The sequence below is a fragment of the Acinonyx jubatus genome, chromosome A2 (genome assembly GCF_027475565.1).
Source record: "Acinonyx jubatus isolate Ajub_Pintada_27869175 chromosome A2, VMU_Ajub_asm_v1.0, whole genome shotgun sequence".
NCBI classification, from domain to species: domain Eukaryota; kingdom Metazoa; phylum Chordata; class Mammalia; order Carnivora; family Felidae; genus Acinonyx; species Acinonyx jubatus.
In genome coordinates, this window is record NC_069383.1 from 91,425,108 (window position 1) to 91,438,183 (window position 13,076).

Below are 13,076 nucleotides of genomic sequence, written 5' to 3' on the forward strand. Positions count from 1 at the left end.
AACACACAATTAAGTTGTGGTCGATGATGTTCTTTATAACCTTCATAGATTCCTTAAAACTTAACAATTCATTAAAATAATTACTCCTTCAAGTTGGTCCAGGGAATTAAAATAATGAAAGAAATTAAGTCTCGGGGCACCTGGGTTGCTCAGTCAGTTGGGCATCCCACTTCAGCTCAGGTGACGATTTCACGGTTCATGAGTTCGAGCCCCACATCGGGCTTTGCACTGATAGCATGGAGCCTGCTCTGGATTCTCTGTCTCCCTCTCTCTCTTCCCCTCCCCTGCTAGCTCTCTCTTTCTCTCTCTCTCAAAAATAAACATTAAAAAATTAAAAAAAAAAAGTAATTAGGTAGGTCTCTGGGATATCCTTTTAAATAGCCAATTTCATATCCTAGCTGCACGTGGCAGGACACACTGCCACCTAGTGTATCTAACTGGCCTAAACCTGAATTAAGGAGAAAAATAGGCGAGAAAGCTTTGGGGAGTTGGGGGTAAAGACCGATACAGAATGACAGTTTATTTTGACATTATAAATAGAATAAAAACAGCAACTCGTTATCATAATGAGTTTTAAATATTTTATTATATTCAGTGTTATTCTAGTAAAAGATAAAACAGCTTATGTTTTAAATTAAATTGTATGGCATCACTATATAATAGAAACTATTTTTTTCAATTTGCAGAAAATCTCTAACACAAGAAATAACCTGCCAAAAATTAAGTTCCTTTCAAGTACAGCTACTATAAACATGAACAGATTATTTTAAAACTAAATTTTACTGAACCAGTAAGGATATTACCTTTAAATTAAATATATTTATTAAGTTTATAAAAATTCTAAGTGCAAAGAAAATTTCTACGTTAGAATATACAAAATGGAAAGAAGAAAGGAAAACTATAAGCACTGTATTTGAAGTTAAGGTTAACGTAAGCCAGAAGAGACAATGGAAAAGACAGATCATGATAAATACAGAAATGTACATATCACATAAACGGATACCCTTCTTCATGGATGATGAATCTCTGTGATTTAAAATTCTCTTTATTGAGCATCCACTACTAACAGTGGTGCCAAAGCAGGAAGTTTGCTTGTTTAAATGTGTGAATTGCTAAGAACTACTACAAAATTTAACAGAAATGGTCAGGGTAAAGCTGCAAAACAAGTGTCAAAGAACATTAGCCCTAGGAAATGTCTCTTTAGGAAAAGTTTCCACAGTTAAATCAAATTGGGAAATAAATATTATTTTCCTATTTTGAGAGTCCCAATGCACTTTTACTGCACTCAACGCGGAGCCTGCAGAGGAGCTCGCACTCAACGCGGAGCCTGCAGAGGAGCTCGATCCCACAACCCTGGGATCATGACCTGAGCCAAAACCAAGAGTTGGACACTCAACCGACTGAGCCACCCAGGTGTCCCCAATGCATTTTTAATATACTAAAATATCTCTGAAGTCCCTCTGTAAAGAAACCTATAAGAACTTCCTATAACCCAACAACTTTCTGTAACCTAATATCTTGGGGAATTAGTGTTCATTCCATGGAACATCATAAGAATCACCGATTCCTTATGTGTTTGAATCATTCCTTTAACTGCTCATTAAGCTTTCAAAACTGAACATTAATTAACATGCCCTTTGAGCATATTGGGCTCAAATATGTGAGCTCAAATATGTGGGCTCAAATACATGTGTCAGCATACTGGACACACGTAATGTGGAGAAGTCATTTGATTTTGTTACTAGTAGTCTTTAGTACTGTTTTAATTCAAGAGAATGAGAAAAAAGAAATAGAAATAAAAGCCTATGAAGATCAACTAACACGAAGTGAGAAATTATCAGGTCAAACAGTAAAATACACAGCAAGGATCCACAATCCTAATAGTTCTTGAGTGTTACCTCAGGGGTAAACAATAGTTATGTGTATCCCGAGGGGCTTAATGTATACATGGGGTGGGCACAGGTGGATGTATGGGTGACAGAGCTCATGGAAGGAAACAGAAAAACCAACAGAAAAAACAAAAATTTATCTGATGGTGACTCAAGGAAAACTACGAAATTATTCAGTAACAATCATATCCTAAGTTGCCAACTTATTCTATACACATATGAAACTACAACTTTAAATGTACCTAGCAATATTAAGAAGCAGGCTTTAAAAAACACACATTCTCACGTTTATCAATTTAAATTCCGGTTTTAAACAACCAGACAAAAAAATGTTATAAAAAGCAATTTCCTCACAGAGGGACACGTCTCCCCAAAAAATAAAATCGTATCCATCTTTAACACTCCATTGGTTCAAGTACAATTTTGGTCCCTACCTTCCTTCCACTTTATCACTTTCCTTGAGGTGACTACACCATAAAGCAATAATTCGTAATTTGTATTTGTCACTGAGGCTTATTTAAAACGTATTAGGAAAGCACATTAAAAACCACTTCTGAATGTTACCTTACTCCCAATAAGCATTTTATAAAGTTCATTAAGCCAATCAAAGGATTATCCATCATTAAAACATAAAACTAATACCCACCACTTCAGAGAATAACCAGAATTTTAAATGCATACTGCTGGGAGGCATGGCTTCCATATGCCAATAATTACCTGTGCTCACACCACAAATGTAATCAAAGAGCTGATGAACTGGCTTCTGAGTAAGTTCAACCAATTTTCGCAGTGTCTGAAGAGCAACCACACCCCTACAGACAAAAAGGAAGATAAAAATTCCTGTTTCAAGGAAATTAAGTATTGAATAAAACAAGCCTACAAGTTGCTTTTCTAGCTTAGATGCAAACACGAAAATTAGTAACATAAATTAGCATCAGTAAAAACTGCCTGTTTTTAAGATTACTTTCAAAACTCCAGTACTAAATAATGGTATAAAACCTGTGTCATAGCAACGCATTTTTAAATTTACGCTAGTATCTCTTTGAATAAGACTACAGAGATATGCCAATGTAAGATATACTTTTTTAACACGCCAACTGTGGAAAATACTTAAAACCTCCATTCACCAGTTTTGGAACGCCGTATACTGGTGGTTTCTTCTCCTTCCACTACAAGTTGGTTATCTATGCTTCTATATATATTTTAGTTGTCTCTACTTTGCTAGTCATACTTTTAAGTTTTCTTTTATTCATTATTTTTTTTAAACTTTCAACAACTTTAAGATAATGCCCTACATTTAAGATAATTTATCCTGCTGACTTTGCTCATCTCTCGATCTTTGCCAAGGCAGCAAAATGCGTGATGATAAATGTGAAAAATGAAACAGGCTAGAAGGTGTAGGCCAATTCAGGATGTGTGTAACACGTGGACAATTCTTTAACACTAGGAAAATATACAGACACAGTGAAATGGTCTAAACCCAATACAAGATGTGGGGCAGAGGATCGTGGTGGTTAGTCAGGGACCACCAAATAAAATTTAGAGTGTCAAACTAACAGGAAATCACTAGAAAATATTCTAAGATTAAAATAGAAAACCAAACAAACAGAGGGTTACTGGAGGGGCGGTGGGAGGGGAGGTGGGCTAAATGGGTAAGGGGCATTAAGGAATCTACTCCTGAAATAACTGTTGCACTATATGCTAACTAACTTGGGTGTAAATTAAAGAAATAAAAAATAAATAAAATAAAAATAAATAAAATTTAAAAAACATTTTAAAAAATAAAATAGAAAATGAAAGATGCTGATTTTTTTTAATTTTAAGAAATAATGTGGATTTAAAGAGAGGTAAGAGAAGATAAGATGGCTTATTAAAGAGATACATTATGAAATCAAAGTGAGGGGACATGAAGAATTAGAGAGAATGCTAGATAAATGTATTTAACAATATGACCACCACTATCATATAAAAAGAAATAAACATGCACATATATATACTTGTGCAAGAAAAAAAGATTTGAAAAAATCAAAATATTAAAAATAATCTGAGAATTGTGAGCTACAATTTTTGTTTGCTTTTCTTTACTTTTTTTTTCCTCCCAGGTTTACTTGTATAATCAGGAAGAAAACTATTTTAAAATGCTGTTATTTATAAACTACTTCAGGACAAATTTAAAAATAAGTATACCTGCCAGGTTGATTCTATCAGCCTAACAGCCTACCGGGCTCTCATATACAAAAGAAATAAAAGATCTGGGTTCTTTTCCTCACAAGCCCTCACACCTTCCTCCTTCCAACATAAACTTCCCGTTCTGGCTGCTTTCTCACGCTCCCCTACACCCAGGTGTCCCATCGACAGCACGAGTGACACCTGGGGCCGGACAACTGTGCTGTGGGGGCTGTCCTGTGTGCCGCAAATCATTGTGTTGTACACCTGAAACTAATATAAGTTAATATCTCGATAAATTTTTTTAACCGGAAAAAAAGAAGTCATAGTCATGATCACTCTTTAAAATAGTACTGTTACTCTTTTTTTTTTTCGTTCCAAGATTTTATTTAAATTCAAGTTAGTTAACATACAGTGTAGTATTGGTTTCAGGAGTAGAATCCAGTGATTCATCACTTACATACAACACCCAGTGCTCATCCCAACAAGTGTCCTCCTCGATGCCCCCCACCCACCTCCCCTCCAGCAACCCTGTTTGTTCTTTGTACTTAAGAGTCTCTTCTGGTTTGCCTCCCCATTTTTCCTTTTCTTCCCCTATGTTCATCTGTTTTGTTTCTTAAATTCCACGAGTGAAATCACATGGTATTTGTCTTTGACTGACTTAATTCGCTTAGCATAATACATTCTAGTTCCATCCACATCACTGACATATACATATATATACACATGTATATATATATATGTATATATATACATACACACATATACCCACACACACACATATATCTTTTTTTTTTTTTTTTTTAATTTTCTTTAGAGACAAAGGGCATTGAGCAGCAGATAGGGGCAGTGGGAGAAAGAGAATCCTAAGGAGACTCCATGTTCAGTGTGGAGCCTGGAACTGGGCTCAAACCCACAATCCTGGGATCATGACCTGAGCACACCAAGAGTTGGACTCGCCACCAACTCAGCCACCCAGGCACCCCTATACCACATCTTCTTTGTCCATTCATCAGCTGATGGACATTTGGGCTCTTTCCATAATTTGGCTTCTGTTGACAGTACAAAATAGCACTGCTACTCTTTATCACTTTGCTTTGTTTTTCTTCATAACACCCATTCCTACTCAAAAGTACATTTTTCCCCCCTATTTGTTCTCTTTCCTCCCCTGGAATGCAAGTACCATGAAGACTTGGATTTTGCTTACTGAGTGACCCCAGGATCCAAATCACCGTGTAGAACATGGCAGGCACTCAATATGTTAGCTGACTCGATAAATGATACCATCCTTCCCAAATGCTCTAAACTTAATGGCAAAAGAGGACTGGCTTCTTACTGCTCCTCGGTGAAATTCCTTACTCATTCAACTGCCATTCTCCTTACTTCTCATTACTTGGAACCAATTCTATGCACTAGAATGATTCTCTCTAACTCGTTACCACTTTATCATATGACTAACGTTCACTTTCTTGAATTTCACTTCTGTAAGAAACATCCAAAAGATCTTCTAAGACTTTTCTCTCCTCAATCAATTCCACCTTCACTTGCCAAATTAGCACTTCTATATTGCTGCGTGAAGCCTTATAGTCAACATGTGCAAAACAGAACTGTCTTTCTCAATAGCAACCACCTCCTCCCATTTCCCTGCAATTCTGTCCCAATCATCCATAGGGTCTACACTTAAGAGTGACCTTGACCTCTTTCAACTACATCCAAACCCCTTTTTCTTCAAAGTTTTCTTACATATTTTTCCTTCCTCCTGCTTCCCACTGCCATCATCTGAAATTATTATTTTATTGTCCTCTGCCTAGATTATTAGTCTCTTCTCTCATCATCCACTCCTTCATTCACATTGTGTCAAAATTAGAAGAATCTGGCTTCCACACAGGACTTTAGAATTTAACAAAAAGGTCAGGGTAGTACTTGGACATACAAAACAGTAACTGGCAAGGCAGGACTATCAGAGAACAAAATCAGAGAGGCAAAGTAAGCTAAGAACAACGCGCAGGGCATGTACTTTGAATTTAAGAGGTAAGAGCAGAGATGGCAGGAAACTAGCACCCAAGCTAGAAAATTTGGGGCAAAAGGCTAACATCAAAGAATCTAACCAACAAGTAGTAAGGAACTAAGAACAAGAAGTATGGATGAACTGCCAGCAGAAAGAATGGAGTTTGATGGTGAAATGACCTCCTGAGCTGAGAATGCTTAGATGGCCCCTGTAGCACCAGAACTGGCATCTACAAGTGAAGATGTAGGGAGTCAGGAAGTTACTGATACAGACTCCTTTTCTAACCATCACTTAATTAAGTGACTAGCTGACTGGTAAACATGGGTAAGATAAATATAATGAAGGAAAGCCGACATTATAAAACATTGCCAAGATTTTAAGAGAATCATGGTTGGTAAATTGTGCTAAATTACCAAAAAGGTCTGAAAAGACCAAACTGAAATAAATACTGGATCAAATTAAACTAAAAGAAAATCCAGGTATATATTCTCTTAGACAGTAAGTAACAAGTTAAGAAAAACTATTTACTGTTTTATTTCAAAAATTTGGTTTTATAACAAAGTAGTTACTATAATTACACAGAATCGGTTAAAAAAATTCCTAAGGCTGAACTGGATCAGCAGATTTAAAACATCATTTTTCTGTGGTGCCTGGGTAGCTCAGTCAGTTAAACATCTGACTCTTGATTTCAGCTCAGGTCATGATCTCACAGTTCGTGGGTTCAAGTCCCGTGTTGGGCTCCGCACTGTCAGCACAGAGCCTGCCTGGGATTCTCTCTCTCCCTCTCTCTCAAAATTAAACTTAAAAGAAAAATCATTTTTCTAGCCTCACCTTGTCCCTCCACCATCAATTGTAAGAATTCGGATTCCTCTTCCTTTCACTGGATCCACGTAGCCAATTAAGGCCAAAATTTCTCTAACTGCAGCCTGAAGAGTTTCATCCTTAATTTGTCTCAATCGTAATAAATATGGAATAATTTTTTCCTGTATTGAGAGAAAAGATACTTTATTGCTTTTGTCAAATGAAGAGTGAAAATGTATGATTTATTTTTAACCAACACACATAGATCAGCACATATAATCACAGTGCCAGTGTTTATTAATTTCTCAGTAATCTTAAATGACTTTTTAACATATTATTGTCAATTAATATTCAAGACATATTTTTTCTAATATCTAGGTTAAAAATTAACCTCGAGCCAAATGCTTTCTTTAAAAAATACAATGCTTAATAATTAGAAAAAAATATAATTTGCTTAACACAAATTTATGTAGTATTAATTGTTACTGCAAAAGGTTAATAACATTCTAATTACATAAAATATTTTCTCCAAATCTTAAAGAAGATGAAACTGCTTCATAGTAATTACTGGAAATTAAACTTGTTATCAAAAGAAAAACATAAACCATCTTGTGTACATGGGATATAAGGGTAAGTCATAGTGAAATATAAATAAATGTCAGTTAATAAATCAAACTAAGGTAGAAGGCAGAAACTTCTATCCCATTACAATAAATTCAAATTTAAGTTCATTATAATATGTAAATAATCCATTTAAACAAAACTAGGACTTCAAGATTCCACATGTTCATACTGTTGACCAGAGGCCAAGAGCCTAGATCGTAGGGTTCTACATTGAGTTTAGCAAAGATTCACTAGGTTCTGTACAGAGAAAGATCTCACCTCGTCAGTACCCCAGGTACTGGGGCAAAGTCGAGTAGCAGCTACACTAGTACTACATAACCTTCAGTAAATTAAAAAAAAAAAGGAATCCCAATGTTTCACTCATTTTATTTCTTTTGTATGATATGTCAAATCTGAACTACTATTGTTCTAAATTATTTTCGGTTGTGTTTCTGCCCTGGCTAATGTCAGGCTTCAAGGCCCCACTAGAAGAACCTGAACAATGGTAGAGCATGGGAATGTAAATTTCCATTTCTGGTTAGGGTAGGACAGTTTCTTTCCAAGAACTAGAAAAGTTTAATAAAATACAAAAAAAAAAAATCTGTTTAAAAGCTGCAGAAGCAATGAGGGCAAGGGAGGCTAAGAATCTGGAGAAGAGATCATGATTCAAAGGGGCACATGCACCCCAATGTTTATAGCAGCGCTATCGACAATAGCCAAATTATGGCAAGTGTCCAAATGTCCACTGACTAATGGATGAATAAGATGTGGTATACACACACACACACACACACACACACACACACACAATGGAATACTACTTGTGTTTTTGGAGAGGAAAAAAGAATTAAAACTTGCCATTTGCAACAACATCGATGAAACTACAATGTATTATGGTAAGTGAAATAAGTCAGGCAGAAAAAGACAAATATCATATGATTTCACTCATATGTGGAATTTAAGAAATGCAACAGATGAACATAGGGGAAGGGAAGGAAAAATAAGATAAAAACAGAGCAGGAGGCAAACCAGAAGAGACTTAAATGCAGAGAACAAACTGGGGGTTGCTGGAGGGAAGTTGAGTAGGGGGATGGGCTAAATGGGTGATGGGCTTTAAGGAGGGCATTTCTTGGGTTGAACACTGGGTGTTATATATAAGTGATGAATCACTGGGTTCTATCCTGAATACTATGTTGTATGTTAACTAACTTGAATTTAAATAAATAAAATTTTAAAACGTGAGCTGACAAACTATAGCTTTTCTTCTCTAGAGGCATTTGATCATTGGGGAAAGAAACAGAAGACTGAAAAACTGGGATTGGTTCAGATAGAGGGCCATAAATGGAAGACAGAGAAACTAGCTGAGTTAAAAGGTAACTCAGAGTGGGAAAATACACTTACAAAAAAGATATATGTAGCTGTATTACTATTATATACATTACATGCTATGTTATATTATATTTAATATATACTATACATATAAAAACTTCTATCCATAATATATAAAGAAATTCTCCAAATCATAAGGAAAAGCTAGTCAACCCAATGGAAAACAAGAAAGAGCTGGAAGAGGCACTTCACAAAGGAGGTATACAAATGGCCAATAAACAGTGGAAATGGTGCTAAACTTCATAGTTATCGGAGAAACACAATCCAAAGCCACAATTTAATATCGCTAAACATCTAACAAAATGGCTAAAAGAACAACCAGAAAGCTGATACAATTTTGGCAAAAGTATAAAGTGCTATAAACACTTTGCAAAACCATTTGGCAGTACCTGCTAAAGATGAAAAGAGGCATACTTCGTGACCAGGAAACTCCTCTTGGGTATACACTACCAAAGAATAAAGATCTATATTTTCCAAAAGATATGTCCCAGAAGCACTATTCCTAAACATTCCCAGACTGAAAACTATCCAAAAATGTCCATCATCAGTAATATGGATAAATACATTGCACTATATTCATACCACAGAACACAGCACAGTGAGAGTGTTTCACAACCATACCATAGAAGGTTCTCACAAATAATGTCAAGTGAAAAATACCTAAAAAGCACATGCCGTATCATTCCATTTGTACAACATGCAGAAAAAAGGTGCAACTAATCGATAGTGCTCAAACTCAGGAAAACTTGTCAATCCTTTTGGAGACGGTGACTGGAAGGGGGCACAGAGGGGCTTTTGGGAGTGCTGCTACCATTCTGTTTCTTATATTGGGTGAGGGTTATATGGATGTTCTCAATTTTTGAAAATTTATGGAGCTGTATGCTTACATACAGTTTTCTGTCCGTGCTATTTTTATAAAAAGTTAAAAAAGGTCACATGAATGAGCTTAGGGCCCCTACCAGTCAAAGCAGAGATGAATTCAGCATTCAAAAAAATGGAGGGGGAGAAAAAAATTTATAGTAACACAATTTATGAAAAACTAGTTCATAAGGATAGCTTTTTAAAAATGCCAAAAAACATTCATGTCACCAATGAGGCAGCTTTGAAAGCATCTCTTTACTTTGAAAATTGGTGACTAAGTAGAAAGAAATTAAGCATTTCTCTTGCTTATCCTGTAAAATTGGTCTTTGAGAGTAACCAAATAGCTTTAACTGGTAAAGGAAAGCTCTACTTTTACAAAAGAATGTCAATTACAATGCAGAAAGAGTGACAGAATTAGACATTTATCATTCTGCAACCCTAATGAATTGACTAGTTCTGGGAACAAGCAGGTTAAAGGGTGATGGGATCATGGTTCCAGCCTAAATGTCCAATGAGAAGATCAGACTGTCATCTCTCTGATTCGGGGGTCAACATTAGCATTACTAATGGTTTTTCAACCAATTATGTTCTGATATGATACAAGATGAGGGACATGACATCACATACAATGTTCTCTAACAAAAAATTGTTTAACTCAATCAATTCCTTATATGTAAATTCCAGCGTTCAGGAAATAAAAGGGAAGGAGGAATACGTCAAATAACACCAATGAGCAGGAAGCCAGGCAAATCCAGAAAGCGAGCCATTCTACTAGATAACCAGCCTGGTCTCTTCAATTAGTTTTGAAAATGAGGGAAGGAAGAGTAGCGCTATAAGTGACCTGGGGGAAATAACCAAATGGCATGTATGGTCTAGACTGGACCCTCGTTTGGACACTATCAGTTATATAAAGAACCTTTTCAACCTGGGTATAGGATGAGATGAAAATTTACTGATACAGAAAGGTGTACACTATGAACAGAAAAAAAAAATTTTAATTTTAAAAAAGGCTATAAAACAGTACATATACAATGACTTTATTTTGGTATATTAAATATACACAGAACAATTTCTAGAAAAATATTGTGGTAGGCCTTACTAACGCTCCCCAGTATCCAGTTTGCTCCTCCTTCCCGGCACACAAAGGCAGTACTTCTAAAGCAGGATAAGTAAGTTCTGAGTAGAAGAAGCCTGTGGCACTTTCTGCTGAAATACTCTCTTACCTGCTAGAGTCATCACGGAGGAGGCCTCATATGGAGACAGAGAACAAGATCAAAGTAGCCACCACCCGCCTGTTCACTGTCCTGGAGAGTCACCTAAACCCCCAGGCAACGTTGCACAAGGGACAAGTAAGTTTCTGTTGTGTTAAACCACTTAGGTTTTGGTATTGTTTGTTATTAAGTTTAACTCAGCTTCCTCTGATTAATACAAAGTGACATCAATACACTTACAGCAGTAATCTCTGGGTAGCAGAAATATGTCATTTTTTTTTTTTTAATGTTAAGGAATGCCTTTTTTTTTAAGTTTATTTACTTTTTTTTTTGCAGGTTTTTTTTTTTTTTTAACGTTTGTTTATTTTTGAGACAGAGAGAGACAGAGCATGAATGGGGGAGGGTGAGAGAGAGGGAGACACAGAATCTGAAACAGGTCCCGGGCTCCAAGCTGTCAGCACAGAGCCTGACGCGGGGCTCGAACTCACGGACCGCAAAATCATGACCCGAGCCAAAGTCGGCCACTTAACCGACTGAAATTTACTTATTTTGAGAGAGAGAGAGAGAGAGAGAGAGAGAGAGAGAGAGAAAGAGAGTGGGGGAGAAACAAGGAAAGAGTGAGAGAGATTCCTAAGCAGGCTTCACACTGTTGCCACTGTTAGTGCTTTTTTCCTTATTTTTTACAACGTTTACGCTGTCTTTTTTTTTTAATAATAAAAGGTCTAACTTGACAATAAATTTCATGTTAAAAAATAATAATAAAAGGTTACTTTTTTATTTATCTCATTGGGAAAGTTCACATGAAAGTGTAGGTATGAACATGTCTTAATTTATCAAGTTCATTCTTTTTGAGATACTTATTATGTATACCAAATGATACATGATAAGAACTTTTTTCAGACCATCCAGCTTTTCATTCATAATTGATCTGAATATACACTCCTATATCACACTACCCCTTGGTATTGAAAGGTCCTCAGATTTGGGATCAGTAATGCAAAATAAAAGAGCCCTCAAAATTTCTATTAGCATGAATATTCATAATGGACTAAAACTGGAAAACATCCATCAGGGGTATGTAAGTAAATAAATTGTGATACATTCACACCATGGAACAAAAAAGCTTGTTCTACAACTACCCCTAACAATGTGAATGACTATTAACAACATGCTGAGTGAAAAAAACCAATCACAGTGGTTTATATAATGTACAAAAGCAAGCAAAACTAATCTAATCTAAACTAATTTGGGGAGACTGTGACTGAAGAGGGGCACAAGGCAGGTTTCTGAAGTGCTGGTTAATTCTGTTCTTCATCTTGGGCATCACTTACACGGATGCATTTAGTTTGTGAAAAAGTCACTGAACTTTATACCAATAACTGCATGTGTACTATACTTCAACAAAACATTTTTTAAAAGTTCTTTAAAGTATGCAATTCTACTTCAGATCTCAGCTTTCAGTATATCACTGAAATGTTAATTGGACTTAAAAGCATACCTATATTTGGGAGATTTGTCTTTTAGGTAAGAGATTAAATATCTATGAAAGACAATCCCCAATTTTATTACCGTGAAATTCTACAGTTTAGCTTACATACATCATAAGTATGAATTATACAACTACAGAAGGCCAACTTATTTAAAGACTTAGATCATTCTTCAGCAAGTTAACTGTCAAAAAATGGAATAAATATGAACTAGTTAACTTAAAATTTTCTGAATGGCAAGTCAGATCTCTAATCAAATGTTAACATTATCTATTGATTATGTATTTGTAAATTGTTCATTAGATAATACAAATAACCTTAGCAGTACAGATATAAAGAGACTCAACCACATCACTCATATTTTATAGTATTTCTCTGGAAACAGTCTATTTAAATGGGTCTAATTTAGCTTCACTATTTTATATTTGAAAAAACTGAGGCCGAGAAAAGCTAACTTTTTATTAAAATAATTACCAATTCAATTATCATTGATCATTAAAATTTTTAGATCTGCAAATACAAAAAGATCATGAAATAAAAATTAGCAATGGTGTTACTTATGAATTACATCTCCTGTCTTAAAAGAGTAGACATCTGGTATAAACACCTACATTGCATTTTAGAAAAATTTGGCAACTATTAGGCAATTCAATGAATGCAC

The 13,076-nt window shown here is 35.6% G+C and overlaps 1 protein-coding gene across 3 annotated transcripts in view; it reads right to left on the minus strand.

Annotated features, from left to right (window-relative positions):
• The window catches only part of PNPLA8 (patatin like phospholipase domain containing 8), a 46,586-nt gene that overhangs the window by 24,284 nt on the left and 9,226 nt on the right, over window positions 1–13,076 (minus strand). For all 3 annotated transcript variants that reach the window (XM_027071643.2, XM_053218643.1, XM_027071644.2), the window contains exons 4-5: window positions 6,895–7,046; window positions 2,607–2,701 (exon numbers count right to left, since the gene is read on the minus strand). In XM_027071643.2, the coding sequence (XP_026927444.1) occupies window positions 2,607–2,701; window positions 6,895–7,046 (247 nt within the window). The remainder of the gene's footprint in view (window positions 1–2,606; window positions 2,702–6,894; window positions 7,047–13,076) is intronic.